The 15,614-nt window shown below is 32.9% G+C and overlaps 1 protein-coding gene and 1 long non-coding RNA gene across 2 annotated transcripts in view; both read left to right on the top strand.

The window, feature by feature from the left end:
- The window catches only part of LOC113363025 (helicase domino), a gene marked incomplete at its 5' end in the record, with an annotated part of 61,874 nt that overhangs the window by 30,612 nt on the left and 15,648 nt on the right, over positions 1-15,614 (top strand). The window contains 5 exon segments of the mRNA XM_026605516.1: positions 1,403-1,455; positions 1,561-1,610; positions 2,391-2,657; positions 2,733-3,085; positions 4,732-5,104. Coding sequence (XP_026461301.1) covers positions 1,403-1,455; positions 1,561-1,610; positions 2,391-2,657; positions 2,733-3,085; positions 4,732-5,104 — 1,096 coding nt within the window.
- Positions 1,063-1,436, top strand: LOC113373849. The gene is made up of 3 exons (XR_003366915.1): positions 1,063-1,139; positions 1,249-1,278; positions 1,403-1,436. It is a non-coding gene; the product is annotated as an uncharacterized LOC113373849 (long non-coding RNA).

Genomic DNA, 15,614 nt, shown 5'->3' on the forward strand with positions numbered 1-15,614 from the left:
TTTTAGACTATTACAACTATTTATTCAATTTCAACATTTTCAGACCATCTACATTATACATTTTTAGACTATTACAACTATTTTATTCTATTACAAGATATTCAAACTATCAACGACATTTTTAAACTGACAACAACATTTTCAGACTATCTACATTCTACATTTTCAGATTATCTACATTCTTAAACATTTTTAGACTATTACAACTATTCTATTCAATTTACAACACTTTCAGGATATCCACAAACTTTTTTTTATTTTGACGATTTTATTATTTTCAGATAATTTATAACTATTTACAGACTATCTACGACATCTTCAGACTGCTTACTTTATTTTTTTCTTTTATATTTATTTATTTATTTATATTTTGTAACATAAAGTAATTCTACAAGATTAATTTGATGTTATTGTTATCCGGTTAAGAAAAATAATTTAAAACATTTAAAAATTATTTAGTAAATCCTTTCAGATCCATATCTCTAAATGCAATTATATATTTAGAGATATTCATTTATTTAAGAAAGGAATAGTAATCGGTGAGACAATTACCAACCATTTGTTTATGGATTTCTCAAACAAAGGGTGCTGAATCACTACAATATATACATCTTTATTTATTATTCAGAGAAAAAATTAAGTAAAATCTAATTTATAAATTAATAATATTAAAAACTGATTGATCTGATTAACAAATAAGATGCTTGTTGACTTAAAATAAGATTTTTTTAAATCTAGAATTTTATTAATTGATTATTCAGCTTTGTAGAACCTTCTAATTAACATATTACTTTTTTATATTTTGCCATTAGTATAAGTTCATTTAATATTCTATTTCATATTTCTATTTCCAGCAAGTCGATCTCTGCAGCATAAACATGTCCCTCCTGTCCAACGAGACCACTATATCAGCTTTTGTAGCCCACCGAATGTCCAGACTTTGCACTCCCAGGAAACTTATAGAAGAGATGCCAATGCCAACGCGCAGCGGCCGAAATAAAAGCTCCTGCTGCTCCTTACAGGCTATTTTTTAGTTTTGCAGAGGGCGCACCAGGAGAGATGAGAGAAACAAATCGTTCATAATGAAACTGTTGCTGTTGGCACCAGTCCGGCTGTTAAGATGATCAAACAGGATAAAGGTAAGATAAATGGAACAAAAAAATTTTAGAAATGAATTGTAACAAAATAATATGTAATGATGCAAAGTAACTTAGGTGTATTTTGTAATTTTTTGGTTTCTTGTTGCAGATGAACCAATAGACAACAGAATACTTAGAGGTAAATCAAATTATTATTATTAAAATTATTATTTTAATCTATATAATATATATTTAGAGCTTCTTCAATATTTTCATTACACTGATTACATTTTAGTTAATATTTATTTTATTATTTATTTTAGAAGAACACTTGTCAGGAATTGCTGCAGCAGTAAACTTGCAAAAAGAAAAAATGGTAAATAATGATGCATTTATAAATTACTTTTGAAACATGTATTATTTTATTAATTAATTTTATTTATCATTTATTCTCAATCTACTTAATAATCGATTCTTTTAGCTGGAAAAATTTATCTAAATCACATTCGAGGAACAGTGAGATTACATCAGGTGTGTATAAATATTGACTTCATTACCTTATTTTATTTTCATCAACAATTTGTTTATATTTTGGTAAATTCTTATTTTGCAGTATTTATATTTATTTATTTATTATTAATTTTACAAGCCGTCGGTATAATATTTAATATTATATAATGCTTAAGTCAATTTTATAGGTTTTATATAATTTATTAATTATTAGCTATTTTATTACTTAATTTATTTACTATAAACTTATTATATTTAGTTAATTATAATTATTTTTAAATATAACTAGTTTGTTTGTGGCAAGTATTTTTTAAAAATTTAATAAGTATTTTAATAAGCTTTAAAATACTTTTACAATATTAACAAATTTAGGTTATTTTATGATATTTTAACAAATTTAAGTGTCTTATATTATTGTAATTATTATTATTATTATTATTAATAATAATATTATCATTATCATTTTTATTATTATTGTAAATATTTTTACATTTTTTTTTTCTTTTACAAATTTTTAGGTATTTTGATGAAGGAAATATTTTGTATCACAATTTTTAAGTGTTTTTAAAATATAGGTTTTTGGTTAACTAACTAATTTAAGTTTTTAACAATAACAGTCAAAAAAAAATTAAAATTTTGTTTCATATTTTAAAGTGTTTTAAATTATAAGTTTTTAGTTAACTAATAATAATCATAATAACTAATAATCATTAGTTTGAAGTCACATATGTGTTAATCACTCCTTAGTTGCTCCAATATACTTCTACAAATTACTAATTCTATCAATTCTTTCTATTTCAGTCTTCTCCTGATTCATCAAACCAGTCACCGAACAACACAACTCCCAACAATGGTTTGGCATCAGGTTGCACAACCAGTCCATCAGCTGTTAACAATGGCGGTACCCCAAATAGTAATAATACCAAAAATGAACACAGTTCTGCAATTTTAACTGCAGCTCTGGTGCAACAAGTGAGGCAGATGAGTCCGTCCAAAAACAGTGGCAGGAGTAAGAAAAGTAAGACTAAGAGGCTTGATGAGGAGGTTGTCAGATCCGAGTTCTTCTTGGTGAGTGGAAATTGAATCTTGATATAATTTAAATTTGTTGAAGTTCAAATTTTATTATTTATTCTTTTCTTGCAGAGTGATAGGGAGAATCAGAAGACAATCCGTCGCAAAAACCGTCTATCCTGGCTCCATTACGTCAACAGGCGAAAATGTCGAGCTTATCCGGTCTATGGAGAGGATCTTCGTTTGGCTTTTGACACTCTGAGGTCAAACAATCTTTATAAAGTAGCCATAGTCTCCAAATCTCATCAGGACAGGAGCAGGTCAAGAAATAGCAGGAAGCAACGTACAGAAAGACCCACAAATTGGCTTTGCGACGGATATGTTAATTGCATAACAGCAGTTGATAGCAAATTGGATTTGACACTCAAATCCTGGATCAGGAGTTTTGAAGATCGGGCCAATGAGATAATTGATTATTGCCAAAGGTAAAGGACATAATATTTTATATATCTTTTATAATGCAAAGAATTTGATTGATATGATAGGAGAAATATATGTTTTGTGGAGAAAATGCAATTAAGAAATGTTTAGATAAATTTGCACTGAATGATTATCAGCAATTGCAATTTAATATTGCTCCTTGCTTTCGGAGCAGTGCTAGATAATAATTAAGGCATGAACCGACGAATTTCACAAGGAATTTATTTTTGTGATTTTTCTTTTTAGTGCCACATTTTTTAAAAATAAATTATTTATCTATTTATTTATTTAAATATATAGCCCACAGATTTCTCCAAGAGGACTCAAAAATACAATTATTTTACATAATAAATAACAATTAAAATATATACAAAATTACAATATATAGCTATTAACATAAAATGCTTAACATAAAGTTACATATAATGCAGAATGTAACAATATTATTTATAAACAGAATAAGATAAAATAATGAGGTATTTGAAAAGAAAATAAAAAGGTTAACTTGTGCAGATGGTGATTATTTGATTAGGTGAAGTGTTGTGAATATTTATTTCATTATTAATTAAGTTAAAGTTAGGGGACATAAGTAAAATAGGCGAATTTAAGAGAGAATTAGATTTAGGAGTAGGATAATTGAAAAATAATTGTGAACGCGTAGATAGCCTTGGAACATTAAAGGATAGTTGATTAAGAATAAGAGGACAGTCTATAGAATTATTGCAAAGTTTAAATAAGAACATAATTGTACAGATAAATCGTCATGAGGCAAGGGAAGGAATACCAAATTCTTTTAGTAAAGTGTTGTGGTCAAAGCCACATTCAGGGTAAATTTTATATGTTTTATAATAAGATATTTCAGAAATTTCGCTGAACCTTCTTTATCGCATCAGTGTTGTTGATTTGATGAGGATACCAAATAATCGAACCATATTCTAATTTTGAATGTACAATAGAATAGTACATGCAAAGAAGTGCATTGTTAGAATTGAATTGTTTATAATTTCTCAGTATCAAACCTAAAGATTTATGTGCTCTATTACAAATATCAGTTATATGATCCGTGAAAAACAAACCAGAATCAAATAGAACTCCTAAATCTGAAATTTTATTACATCTATCAATGCTGGTGTTAGAAATTTTATAATCAAAATGTATTGGAACGCGCTTATGTGAAAAACTAAGAATCTTGCACTTTGATATATTTAAATGTAATTTGTTATAGACACACCAAGAGTGGAAAGAGTCAAGTTGAGACTGTAATAATAAGCAGTCATCAATAGAATTTATTTTGAGATATAGTTTGAGATCATCTGCAAATAATAAATGTGGACAGCTAATAATATCAGATATGTCATTAATAAAAATAATAAATAGTTTAAAACATTCATATTGTTAGAAATTGTGGTGATGAGTCCTGAAGAACTCAAGAAAACAACTTAATAAAATTTATGGTTCTGAAGAACCATTACCCTTATATCTTTATTACCTTGATTACTTTTCAAAAAGCTCTTCAGGTCGCACCGTTTGCATTGCTATGTTAAAATTTTAACATATGGTAGTTAACAGCACATGCTGTAACTCCTCAAATTAGTAAATAAAGTAATTAGTAAAATAATTAATGCCACTTACACCTATTTTCTTCTTCCAGCTACGTCATGTTTGTCCAGCCAGCCCTTGCCCTCAGCACCCAGGTCATGGTGTCCCACCCATCTCCATCTAGACTGAATCAAGAAAGACTCTTCGAATCTTCTTTGACACCTCTTGCCAAAAAATCATTAGTGGCTCTGCATCCGATACAGTCAGCAGGAGCTGTCAAGTTTCCTGAGGCTCGTCTGGTGCAATACGATTGCGGAAAATTACAAATTTTAGATGGATTGTTGAGGAAACTGAAGAGGGAAAGTCATAGGGTGCTAATCTTCACACAGATGACCAGGATGTTGGATGTCTTGGAAGCATTCTTGAACTATCATGGACATGTTTATTTGAGGCTAGATGGTACCACTAAAGTTGATCAGAGACAGGTAAAAGGTAGAAAGGATTTATAGATTTTTACATACAGTTTAATACTAATCATGTGTCATTTTCCTCCAGGTTCTTATGGAAAGATTCAACAACGACAAGCGCATTTTCGTTTTTATTCTATCAACCCGATCAGGTGGTGTCGGTGTCAACCTTACAGGTGCGGACACCGTCATCTTTTACGATTCGGATTGGAATCCCACGATGGACGCTCAGGCTCAGGATCGTTGTCACAGGATAGGACAGACTAAGGATGTTCACATCTACAGACTTGTCAGCGAGAAGACAATCGAGGAGAATATTTTGAAAAGGCCAACCAGAAGAGGCTGCTCGGCGATTTGGCTATCGAGGGCGGCAACTTTACGACTGCATACTTCAAATCGGTAAGGATAATAGATACATGTGTATTATTGAAATAATATGTATCATTTTTAACTAAACATGAACACAGGAAGGAAGAAAAATAGTAATATATTGAATATTTTAGATGATGTTTAAAGAATTCAGCAAACACTTTTGTTTGTCTTCTTACTTAAATTAATGTTTTCTTCGTTTTTTTTTCAGCAAAACACCATTCAGGATCTCTTTGCTGTTGACTCAACCCAGGATGATGCTTCTCAAAGGATGGCAGAGATTTTGGAGCAGAATAAGCAGAGGATGGAAAAACTGTCTAAGAGTGATTCAGCTACGGGTTTGCCTTTGGAGAAGGTAATTAATTAACCATTAATATCTTAAAGAGAAATTTATTTCTTGACAGAAAATCTAATTTTATAATTTTATATTCATAGTTATTCTGATTTGTTTATTCTTAAAACAATTGTGAGTATTAATTCTATCCATTTTCCTTTTCCAGACCGCTGCAGGAGCCCTGGAGTCTGCGATGAACCAATGCGAGGACGACCAGGACGCGATGGCGGCGAAAACTGCGACCGCCGAGATGTCTGCTGATCTGGAGGAGTTTGACGAAAGCATTCCAATAAATCAAGAAAACAACGAAGGATTGAGCAAGGCTGAAATTGAAGTACGGAGGCTTTTGGAACAGGTAATAATTGATATAATTTCAATATGGGTGCAAAGAAGTTTTTAACTTCCCGAAGGAGAAGTTTATGTTTTCATCAAAAAATCCGACTCGCTAATTTTATGTTTTCTCGACGTTTCAAGCCATTCTGAATCGAATGAGACCAAATTTGGAAAAAGTATTGTGTGCGCGTGTGCGTGTGCACCAACAGATTTTTTGCCGTAAATCGACGTTTTCTCAAAAACGGCTGGGCCGAGTTCAAAAATTTAAAAGCCATTCGATGTATCTCGATGAGGACTATTGTTTGTCAGTTTTGTGCGGCGATCGGCCAAGCCGTTTCTTCGTAAATAACAGAGAAGTGAAAAGTTTTTCGTCCACGTTTTAGCCCGCAATTCTGAATCGATTTTGAAAATTAAAAAATCGTTCGAAAGATATTGGTTGGGAATCGACCTGATTAGTTTTTTGGTAGAGATCGGCCGGGCCGTTTTCTTGTAATAAAGTTTAAAAAAAAAAAAATCGACGATTTTTATGATTATTTTTTTGACGGTTGATACCATAGTCTTCTAGATCATACTAAAATATTACGGCCCTACAACAACTCGTTTAACTTTAAAAATTCGTCAAAGTTTGCAAAAATTGGTATCGTTTTTTTGGCATTTGTCAAAATTAGACCTTTGATCGACGTTTTCTCAAAAACGCCTGAACCGATTTTAGAAATTTAAAAGCCATTTGATGTATTTCGGTGAGGACTATCGTTTGTCAGTTTTGTGTGACGATCTACCAAGCCGTTTCTTTGCAATTTGAAAGAAAGTGTTAAACTTTTCGTCCACATTTAAGCTCATTCTATCGAACCGATTTTAAAAAATTAAAAACTGTTCGAAAGATATTAGTTGGGAATAGTACTGATTAGTTTTAGGTGAAAATCTACCAAGCCGTTTTCTTGTAATTAACTGTTGAAAAAAAAAATTTAAGCCGATTTTCATGGAACTTTTTTTGGCGATATACATCGTGGTCTTATAGAACTTACTGTAATATTGCGGCCTTACGACAAGTAGTTTAATTTGCTAAACTTGTCAAACTTTGCTAAAATCATTATCGTTTTTTTTAAAAAGTAGGAATGATGAAGTATATTATTTACACATTTTTTTCTTGATTAAGTCGATTATTTAAACATATCGGGAAGTTCATGTAACTTGCTTCAAGGCTAAATACCAAACCGACTAGTTGTATGATGTATTTATACTGTTTTTTTTTTCAGTTGAATCCTTTAGAAAAATACGCGATGAATTTCCTAGAACAGCACGACGGCGGTTGCTTCTCCGCGGAGCAACTGGCTTTGGCTGAAGCAGAAATTGAGGAAAAACGTTTAGAATGGGAAAAGAATCGTCTGGAAGCCCTGAGACAGGAGCAGATGGAATTGGACAAACGGAATGCCCAAGACGATGAGAACTATCAGAACTCACCCTATTCAGCAAACGATTTGACGTATCCGCGAGATGATGCTTTGAATCAGGTTAATGAAACAAACAATTCTTCTAAGATTGGTAGAAAGAGGAATAGAGTTAGATTGAAGAGGAAGTTGAGGAAGAAAGCTAGAATTAATACCAATGACACTGTCGAATCAACAGTAAACGACGACAGTAATGTGTCGACATTGAATGATGACTCAAAGTCCGCGATGGACGCATCAGACGATGATTTGCCAGTGTCATCATTTAGAAATAGCAGCGTTGTCGAAAACAACACGTCCGATTCTAAACCAAAAACTTTAACCAAACTCATAAATTCCGATGTCAACAGTCCCAGGACGCGTTCGACAGGTAAAATCCCTTTAAACCTTTGGACTTTAGACGTCAGTCCAATCCTGCCAGGTGTAAAACCTGTCGTAAACAAAGTGACAAAGAACGGTCCCGGTAAATTAAAAAATAGCAAATTAAAAAGTAAGAATAAGAATTTCAGTGGCTTTAAATCGGTTAGTGATACTAATTTAGACTTAAGCTCAGATTTAGATAGTGATGATGATAGTTGGGTGGATGATAAATGTGAAACGAATGATTCTAATAATAAGAATAGTTTAAATAAATTAAATAACACTGTTGTATTAGACGCTTTGGATACGGAGTTAATAATTAATAACGCGTGCACGAAATTATTGAACGACAATCACATCTCGAAGATGGATGAAGTTTGTTTAGGGAACGACTCTGATCTCGGCATTGAGAGGCTACCGAAAAAAGTAGAAGATGAATCATCGACCGAAATTGATTCATCGACACAATCGGTTATTAATGTAACTCAGAGCAATGGTTCTTCAAATAAAATAAAAAGCAGGTCGAGAAAATGGGCGATCATGCCTAGTAATAATAGAACTTTGGACGGTTGGCTGGTTAAGTCACCTAAAAATATAAGTAGGGAGAACTGCACGGAAAATAATATTTCTGGTAATAAAAGTATTGTAGGGAAAACCAAAACTAAGAAGTTTCTGAAACAGACTTCGGACGATATTATGATTAAACGGAAAACGAGACAATCGGTGTCTTTGGCAAAGAGTGAAGGGAAATAGTTAGTTTTGGTAATTTAATTTTTGTATGTACATAATTATGAAACACACACATACATATATATATATATCCTGGATTCCCTGAAAAAATCCTGGATTTCAAAATATTTGGTTTCTTGAATATTTCTTGCAAATGTTTTTAAAAAATTTTCCACCGCTGGGTTTTTTTTGTACAAAAAGAAAATAACTAATGTAACTATATTTATGACGAACTATAATAATGAATTATGGTATGATCAAATTATTCATTAATTTTTAAATAAATTTAGTTTTGGACAAAAAAAAACTGGTGATGGGACTTAACTAGTTCTGATACCTGAAAATTTTCAAAAGAATTATATATATATATATATATATATATATATATATATATATATATATATATATATTTGTATGTGTGTATTATAAACAAGTACATTCAATTTTTTTATTCAAATAATTTCAGAATATAATAAAGTGTCATTCATGAAATAATAAGAATGAATATGAATTCAATTATCGGACGTCCCGAGTTTTCGACAACGTTGCTTTTAAGAATGATACATATTTTTTAATGTTAAAAACATTTGTATGTAACTTGTATATATTTTGTTAGAAAAGCAATAATCGATGCGTTTTATAACATTATTTTGGTCCTACTTAATTATGAAGGCATCGATTTTTGTTTTCTTACCTCTGAATGAAAAAGTGGATAAAATTTGCCAAAATAAATGAAGGGATAATGAAGTGTTTTACGTATTAAAAGACTTTTTTAATTAAAATCAGTGTAATTATTTATTTGTTTAGACAATTGTTGTACAGAACGATTTTAACCGTACCGCAAGGGCTAAAACTTGAAATGTATAAATGGAAATTAATTTTTACTCGTTGTATGATAAATTATGTAAATGTATTTGTTTAAGTTATTTAAGATTTAGTATTAATTATGATTATTATATATTAAAATTTATTATCATGGAAAAAAATGTGCAAGATGAGAATTTAAAAAAAAAAAAACTGAAACTGAAATAAAAATGCATTGCAATTGTAGAAATGTTTTTTGAGTGATATTTTTCCTTGCCTTGGCTAATATTTTGTATATTATATATACAATTATTTATAAAATCGTGTTCGCGGTTGGAAAGGGATAACTCTAAATTTTTGAGTTTTTATTCAACAATAAATTTAAAATGAGTGTTTGTAACCAAGTATATATGTTTATATGTCTTCTTCCAACATATATACATATATATTATTTTTGGTGTCAAAAAAACTTTCAAAGTGTGTCTTTGCTTTGTTATTAAGTCTCTTTAAACAACAAAATTTGGTCGTTTACACAAAAAACATTGAAATGGCAAATTTATTATATTTATTTTATATTATTTTTTTTTTATAAAAATTGGCACCAAATTTTGGATGTTTGTGATGAAAACATAAAAATTAAGAGTTTGCCATTCCAAAATGAATTGAATTTTGTTTGTGAGCATATTAGCAAAGCAAGGATTTTAAATCACTTAAAAAATTGTTGTTTATATGAAAAGTCGCTCATTTCATTTTTCATTTATGATAAATTTTAATACGGTAGAGTTATCCCTTCATTTATTGATTGTTTTTTTTAAATTTTATGTGGTGGTTGTTGAAAATATTCATAAGCACATGCACACACACACACACACACACACACACACACACACACACACACACATATATATATATATATATATATATATCATATACATATATACATACATACATACATACATACATACATGCATACATACATAAATTTATTTGGTAACATTTTACCACTGATGATGGTAAAGTGCTCTGGGCACATATCAATTTTGTTTCTATGGGTCATTTTGAGAAATTTTTCAAAGAAACTAACTAACGCAAGTAAAATATTTCTGTCCGGATATATAAAAAAGATTGTACAATTTCCTACATTTTTTTTTTGTATTCTTTATCTAGTCTATGTTTAGCTATAAAAAATCAATGTCATGTGCAAAAAGTTTATTGGAAAATGTTCCAGATCCAAAACAGTTAAAAATTTTTGCTGATTGGAAATTTGACTTCAAGCTATGGTTTATTACTTTATTTGGTAAAAATAATAAAAAATTTGCAAAATGCCCCAATGGACAAAAAATTTGTGTGCCCAAATATATATTTATACATGTATATACATAATTTCATTTACCAGAGGGCTTGTGGTAAGTACCGATAATATTTTTGTATTCCACTTTTATATATCAATAATTCATCATAATTTATGTAAGGAAATTGTTGATTTTCAGGAATGGATCGATGAAAAGACTTTGGCTCAAATGCCGGTAAGACTTTTCTTAATATTTAATTTATTTATTTTATTTTAACTTGGTTTATTTAAAATACACTTGGTTGTTTTCAAAATGTCAACACATTATCTTAACTAAAAAATTACTTAATTACCATCTTTAATCAATGCACAAAATAAAGTAAATGAGCAACCATACTGTAAGAAGCAACTCCTAATTCTAATACTTAATTCTTTGACTGGTTCTATGACTGACCACTTTTTCTATTTTTTTTTTTTATCAATCCTTCAAAACCAGTTTTATATTTTAATCTCTGCTTTCTTAAATAAAGGCAATATTAATTAATCGTCCTCAATCAGCACAGCTTTTTTTGCTCTGCAGGTTTTTTGTTCTGCTTTCTTCCATAAATATTATTGATTAATGTGTTTTCCCCTAAAAAGACAATGTTACACATTTTGTATTGCTTGACAAGATAGAACTTGATGAAGTTTCTATTTTGTCCATATCCTGGTTTAACCAGAGGTTTTTTGGTTGTTTAAAAATTTGAATTGGATGTTTGAATCATAAGTACTGGTAACTGTTATATCGTATGGACAATTGAAGAACAATTTTCAACATAAATATTAAGAAATTCTAACTTCTTATATTATTTTTACATAATACTTTATCACAGATAAAAATATCCTATTTTGTTTATATTCATGTTTCCTACTCCCCCAGCTCTGGTGTCCCCGACACCTCCCCAAGGCGAAGGGCGACATTTACATAGACGCCAATCTCCAACTACTGTACGACACCACTGAAATAATGACAGAAGCCCAACTGCCACCAGTTTATCAACCTCCAATGCAGCACCAAACACAGCAGCACAGGAGCAACTCCAGTATTGGGAGTGGAACTAGTGGTACAAACAAGAGGAAGATTGGATCAAGTGGTCAAGCAAGTTCTAGTGGACAACTTGGCGGACATGGAGAAGGTAACAAAACTGAGACTTGGTTAATGAGTGTCCATTATTATTTTTGTGTGTCCTTTACCTGCCAGGTCGTCGTCCAACTAAATACCAACGCTTTATGGCGTCAGCTTCCAACAGACAGGATCATGTGTCTTCTGCTTCAGGTCTTGATCATCATCAGAATTTGATGATGCATCATTTCCCATGCTACTGATGGATTAGCAGCTCCTAGCAAATATCCGAGGAGTTTGTTCACGAAACCGGTTTCGGCATCTTCTGCAGCCACCAGGGCGAAACGGGATGCCAAGTTGAGGTATCAGCAATATCATCAACAAACATGTTGCTGCTGTTAATTCTGGACAGAGAGGTGAGTGGAAAGATTTTAGACGTTTGGTAATTTTTTGGTGATTATAAATGTTGTTTTTTTTTTCTAGGGTTGCATAAGGCAATAAGCATATGATGCAAGCAGAATCTGATGTGATTTTGGAATGGTGAGTAATTTTACAAAAAATTTAGATTGCTTTATTCTTTCTTATTGTTAGTATTGGCATTTTTGTCGTCGATATTTTCCAATTCCTGATCTCCTACTGATCTGAAATGAAAATGGAAAATAGGTACAGAACAATATTTTTTCTTCCAGGTTGATCCATGAAGATTGGGCTTTGATACAGGCTATAACTAAATATCAGGTATTATGAATTATTATTATTTATTAGAAATTGGCTTATTTTTACCATGGAAATAGTTGTAATTTCAATCTTAAATTTATCCAGGACTTCCTTTACTTCTGGAACCGAGTGCCCAGGCCACACAGTAAATTGGGATTTGGTGTCAGACATGGTGAATGCTGTTTCCAGGATATACAGATCACCAAAAAGTGCCGTTTGCGTTATGAAAACGTCATTGTTCCAAGAGAATTAGGTATTTACCAACCATTGCAGCAATTGAATAGCAATGCAGGAAATGCAGCAGCACAAGCACAAGGAGCAGGCAACAAGCGCTTAAGAAGAATGGAGCACCAGCTGCAAGTGGTAGAGGTAAAAACAAATAATTATTTGATTTTGAGTTGTTATTCATAATTTTTTTTTCCTCAGGGACTCCAACGTCGGGCGGTTCAGCTCGAGCTCGTGCAGGTGCCAACCAGGCTCTTTTAGGGAATTTGAATCCACAGCCCCGCACGGAGCAGCTGATTGCACAGGATAATGGTGCGGCATTTGCAAGACTTCGCAGATTGAGGATTGAAAATATAAAGGCAGTGACTGCTAGAAAACAGCAAAGTGCTGCTGGACATGCAGCTGCTGGTAGACAACAAGGCACAAATACAGCAAGTGGGAATAGTAAACATGCTCTTGTTTTTCAAGATTTTGGTATTAACTATGATATGCCTTTAAAACCTGAAGAGGTAGCTCAACGTCGTGCAGAGCGTATCGCCAAGGAGAAGCAGAAACAGCAATCAACTTTGATACAACAACAACAATTTCAACAACCAGCAGCAGCAACAGCACAATCCACCACAGGTTCAACAAGCCCTGCAGCAATCTGTACAGCAACAGTCTACGGTGCAGCAGCAACAAGTGAAGACACAGGAAGGAATAAAATACTTGCAACAGAAACCTGATGGTACCAGCGTGGCTGTGAAGCAGCAGAGTATTTCTTTGGCGAATGCTCCGATAATAATACAGCAGACAGGGACAGCTGGAGGAACAGTAGTTGTTTCACAACAGCAATTGCAACAAGCAGCTGCTGGTGGAGGCGTTTTGGTTGCTTCTGGGCCGAGCTCAGAGGATAGGTAAGATGATAATAATTTTAGTATCTCTGATTTATTTTTTATAATAATTTCTTATTCTAGTTACTACCTCCGAGCAGTCTCCAAGAAGCACTTCGCCAGCGTGTCTTGTCTTCCTCGCAGCAACAAGCTACTATTGCTGCCGGCAGTAGTTCAGGTGGCGTCGTCACAGTTGGCGGTACAGCTATTTCAGGAGGCGTTTTCGACTGCTGGTGGAATCACGCAGGCGCAGCTGCAGGCGAGATTGCATGGACAGCTGGCGCAACAGACTGTGGCTGTCGTTAGTAAATGTAAGATGGAAAATTACACTTGTTGAAAGTTTGTATTTTTTTTTGACGTTTATTTTTTTTCTTGGTTGGTGTGACTGGTGTTCCAACTTCAACTGTGACCCAGCAAGTAGGCGTAGGACAGCAGCAGCAGACGGTGGGTGTGACAAGAAGTGTGACGCCTGCGCAGTTGCTTCTATATAAGCAGAGGGCTCTTGCGCAGCATGTGCAGCAGCAACAGCAGCAGAGACCACATTTATTACATGCTGTTCAAGGTAAATAAGTGAATTTATCATTATTTTGTTAACCCAATGAAGTAATTGAGTCTTACTGATTTATAAAATTTCATGTAATTTGCAGGAAGTCCTCAGATCATTGCATCACTTACTGGTAATGCTCAAGCTGGACAGAAAGTGTCTATTGCTTCGTTTTCATCTCTTGGAGCAATAACTGTGGCACAGCCTGGCAGGGCACAGGTATAATGCATTTAAATTAAATTATATCAGGTACTATTTATAATGCAGCAATTTCTTTACATTATACTTTTTTCTATTTTCAGGTTGTAAAGCAACTAGCACCAGGTAAGCAGTCGGTAACAAGACAGTTGACAGAAGCAGACGTTACTGCTTTGCTGCTCAAGAAGCAAATGCAGCAGCAGCAACAGCTTAAGGTAAAAATCTATGCATACCAAATTAAATGATGAACAACATAAGTCCACAAAGTAATTTCGTATACTTCAAAATCGCAATTGAACTTTAAACCTATCAGAGTATATATAATAATCATTAATTACTAATAAGTTTATTACACCATTTCAGAATGCTGCTGCAGCAGGCACCAAAGCCAACGTGACGGCAAACATAGCCCTCCAGCAATCCGCAGTGTCCTCCACCAACACTGCTGCTGCCGCCGTGGTTGGCGGAAGTACATCAGCCGCCCTGACAGCTGCAGGAGGAACTGCTGTTAGAGCTACAGCGCAGCAGTTTAGACAATTGCAGCAGCAGATGGCGGCGTTGCAGCGGTCGAGGCAACAGCAGCAAGGAAAGCAGCAGCTGCAGCAGCAGTTACAGCAACACCAACAGGTAAAAGGAGATAATTGACTCTTCCTAATTCTTAATGTCAAATTTATTGGTCAAATAGAATAAAGGTACTAATACGTTTTCTGTTTCCTTTTCCCAGGTGGTGAGCAAAGCAGGTGGAACAACAACAGTCCCGGCTCAGTTAGTTCTGCAGCAGGCACCGCGATTGGCAGGAACTCAACATGTCGTAAGTCATCAGGTAATTTTATTTGCAAAAACAAAAATTTATCATATCAACTTATAAAGGACTTTTCAATAACAATTAAACATTTTAGAACAATTGTTTATTTATAGCACTTTATCTATCTTATATACATTTATTTTGTTATCTAAGTTGATATAAAATTTTTGGTTTTGTGATGTATCGAGGACTTGGATTCATGTTTTTTTTTTATATTTAGGTGATTGGAAGAGTTTCAGGTGGAACACCTTTGATTTTAGGCAAAGTTAACCAGGGAGTGGCACGGGCTCAGGGCAGACAGACAATTCAGGTAATTGATAAAGGGCTTTTAAGGATGTTTCAAAATTTGTACCTTGCAGATTTATAATTTATAATTCATTGCTTTTTTATTATTTTT

This window comes from Ctenocephalides felis, unplaced genomic scaffold (assembly GCF_003426905.1).
Source record: "Ctenocephalides felis isolate EL2017-DRISC unplaced genomic scaffold, ASM342690v1 CF-g0.4_SCAFFOLD_00845, whole genome shotgun sequence".
NCBI classification, from domain to species: Eukaryota; Metazoa; Arthropoda; class Insecta; order Siphonaptera; family Pulicidae; genus Ctenocephalides; species Ctenocephalides felis.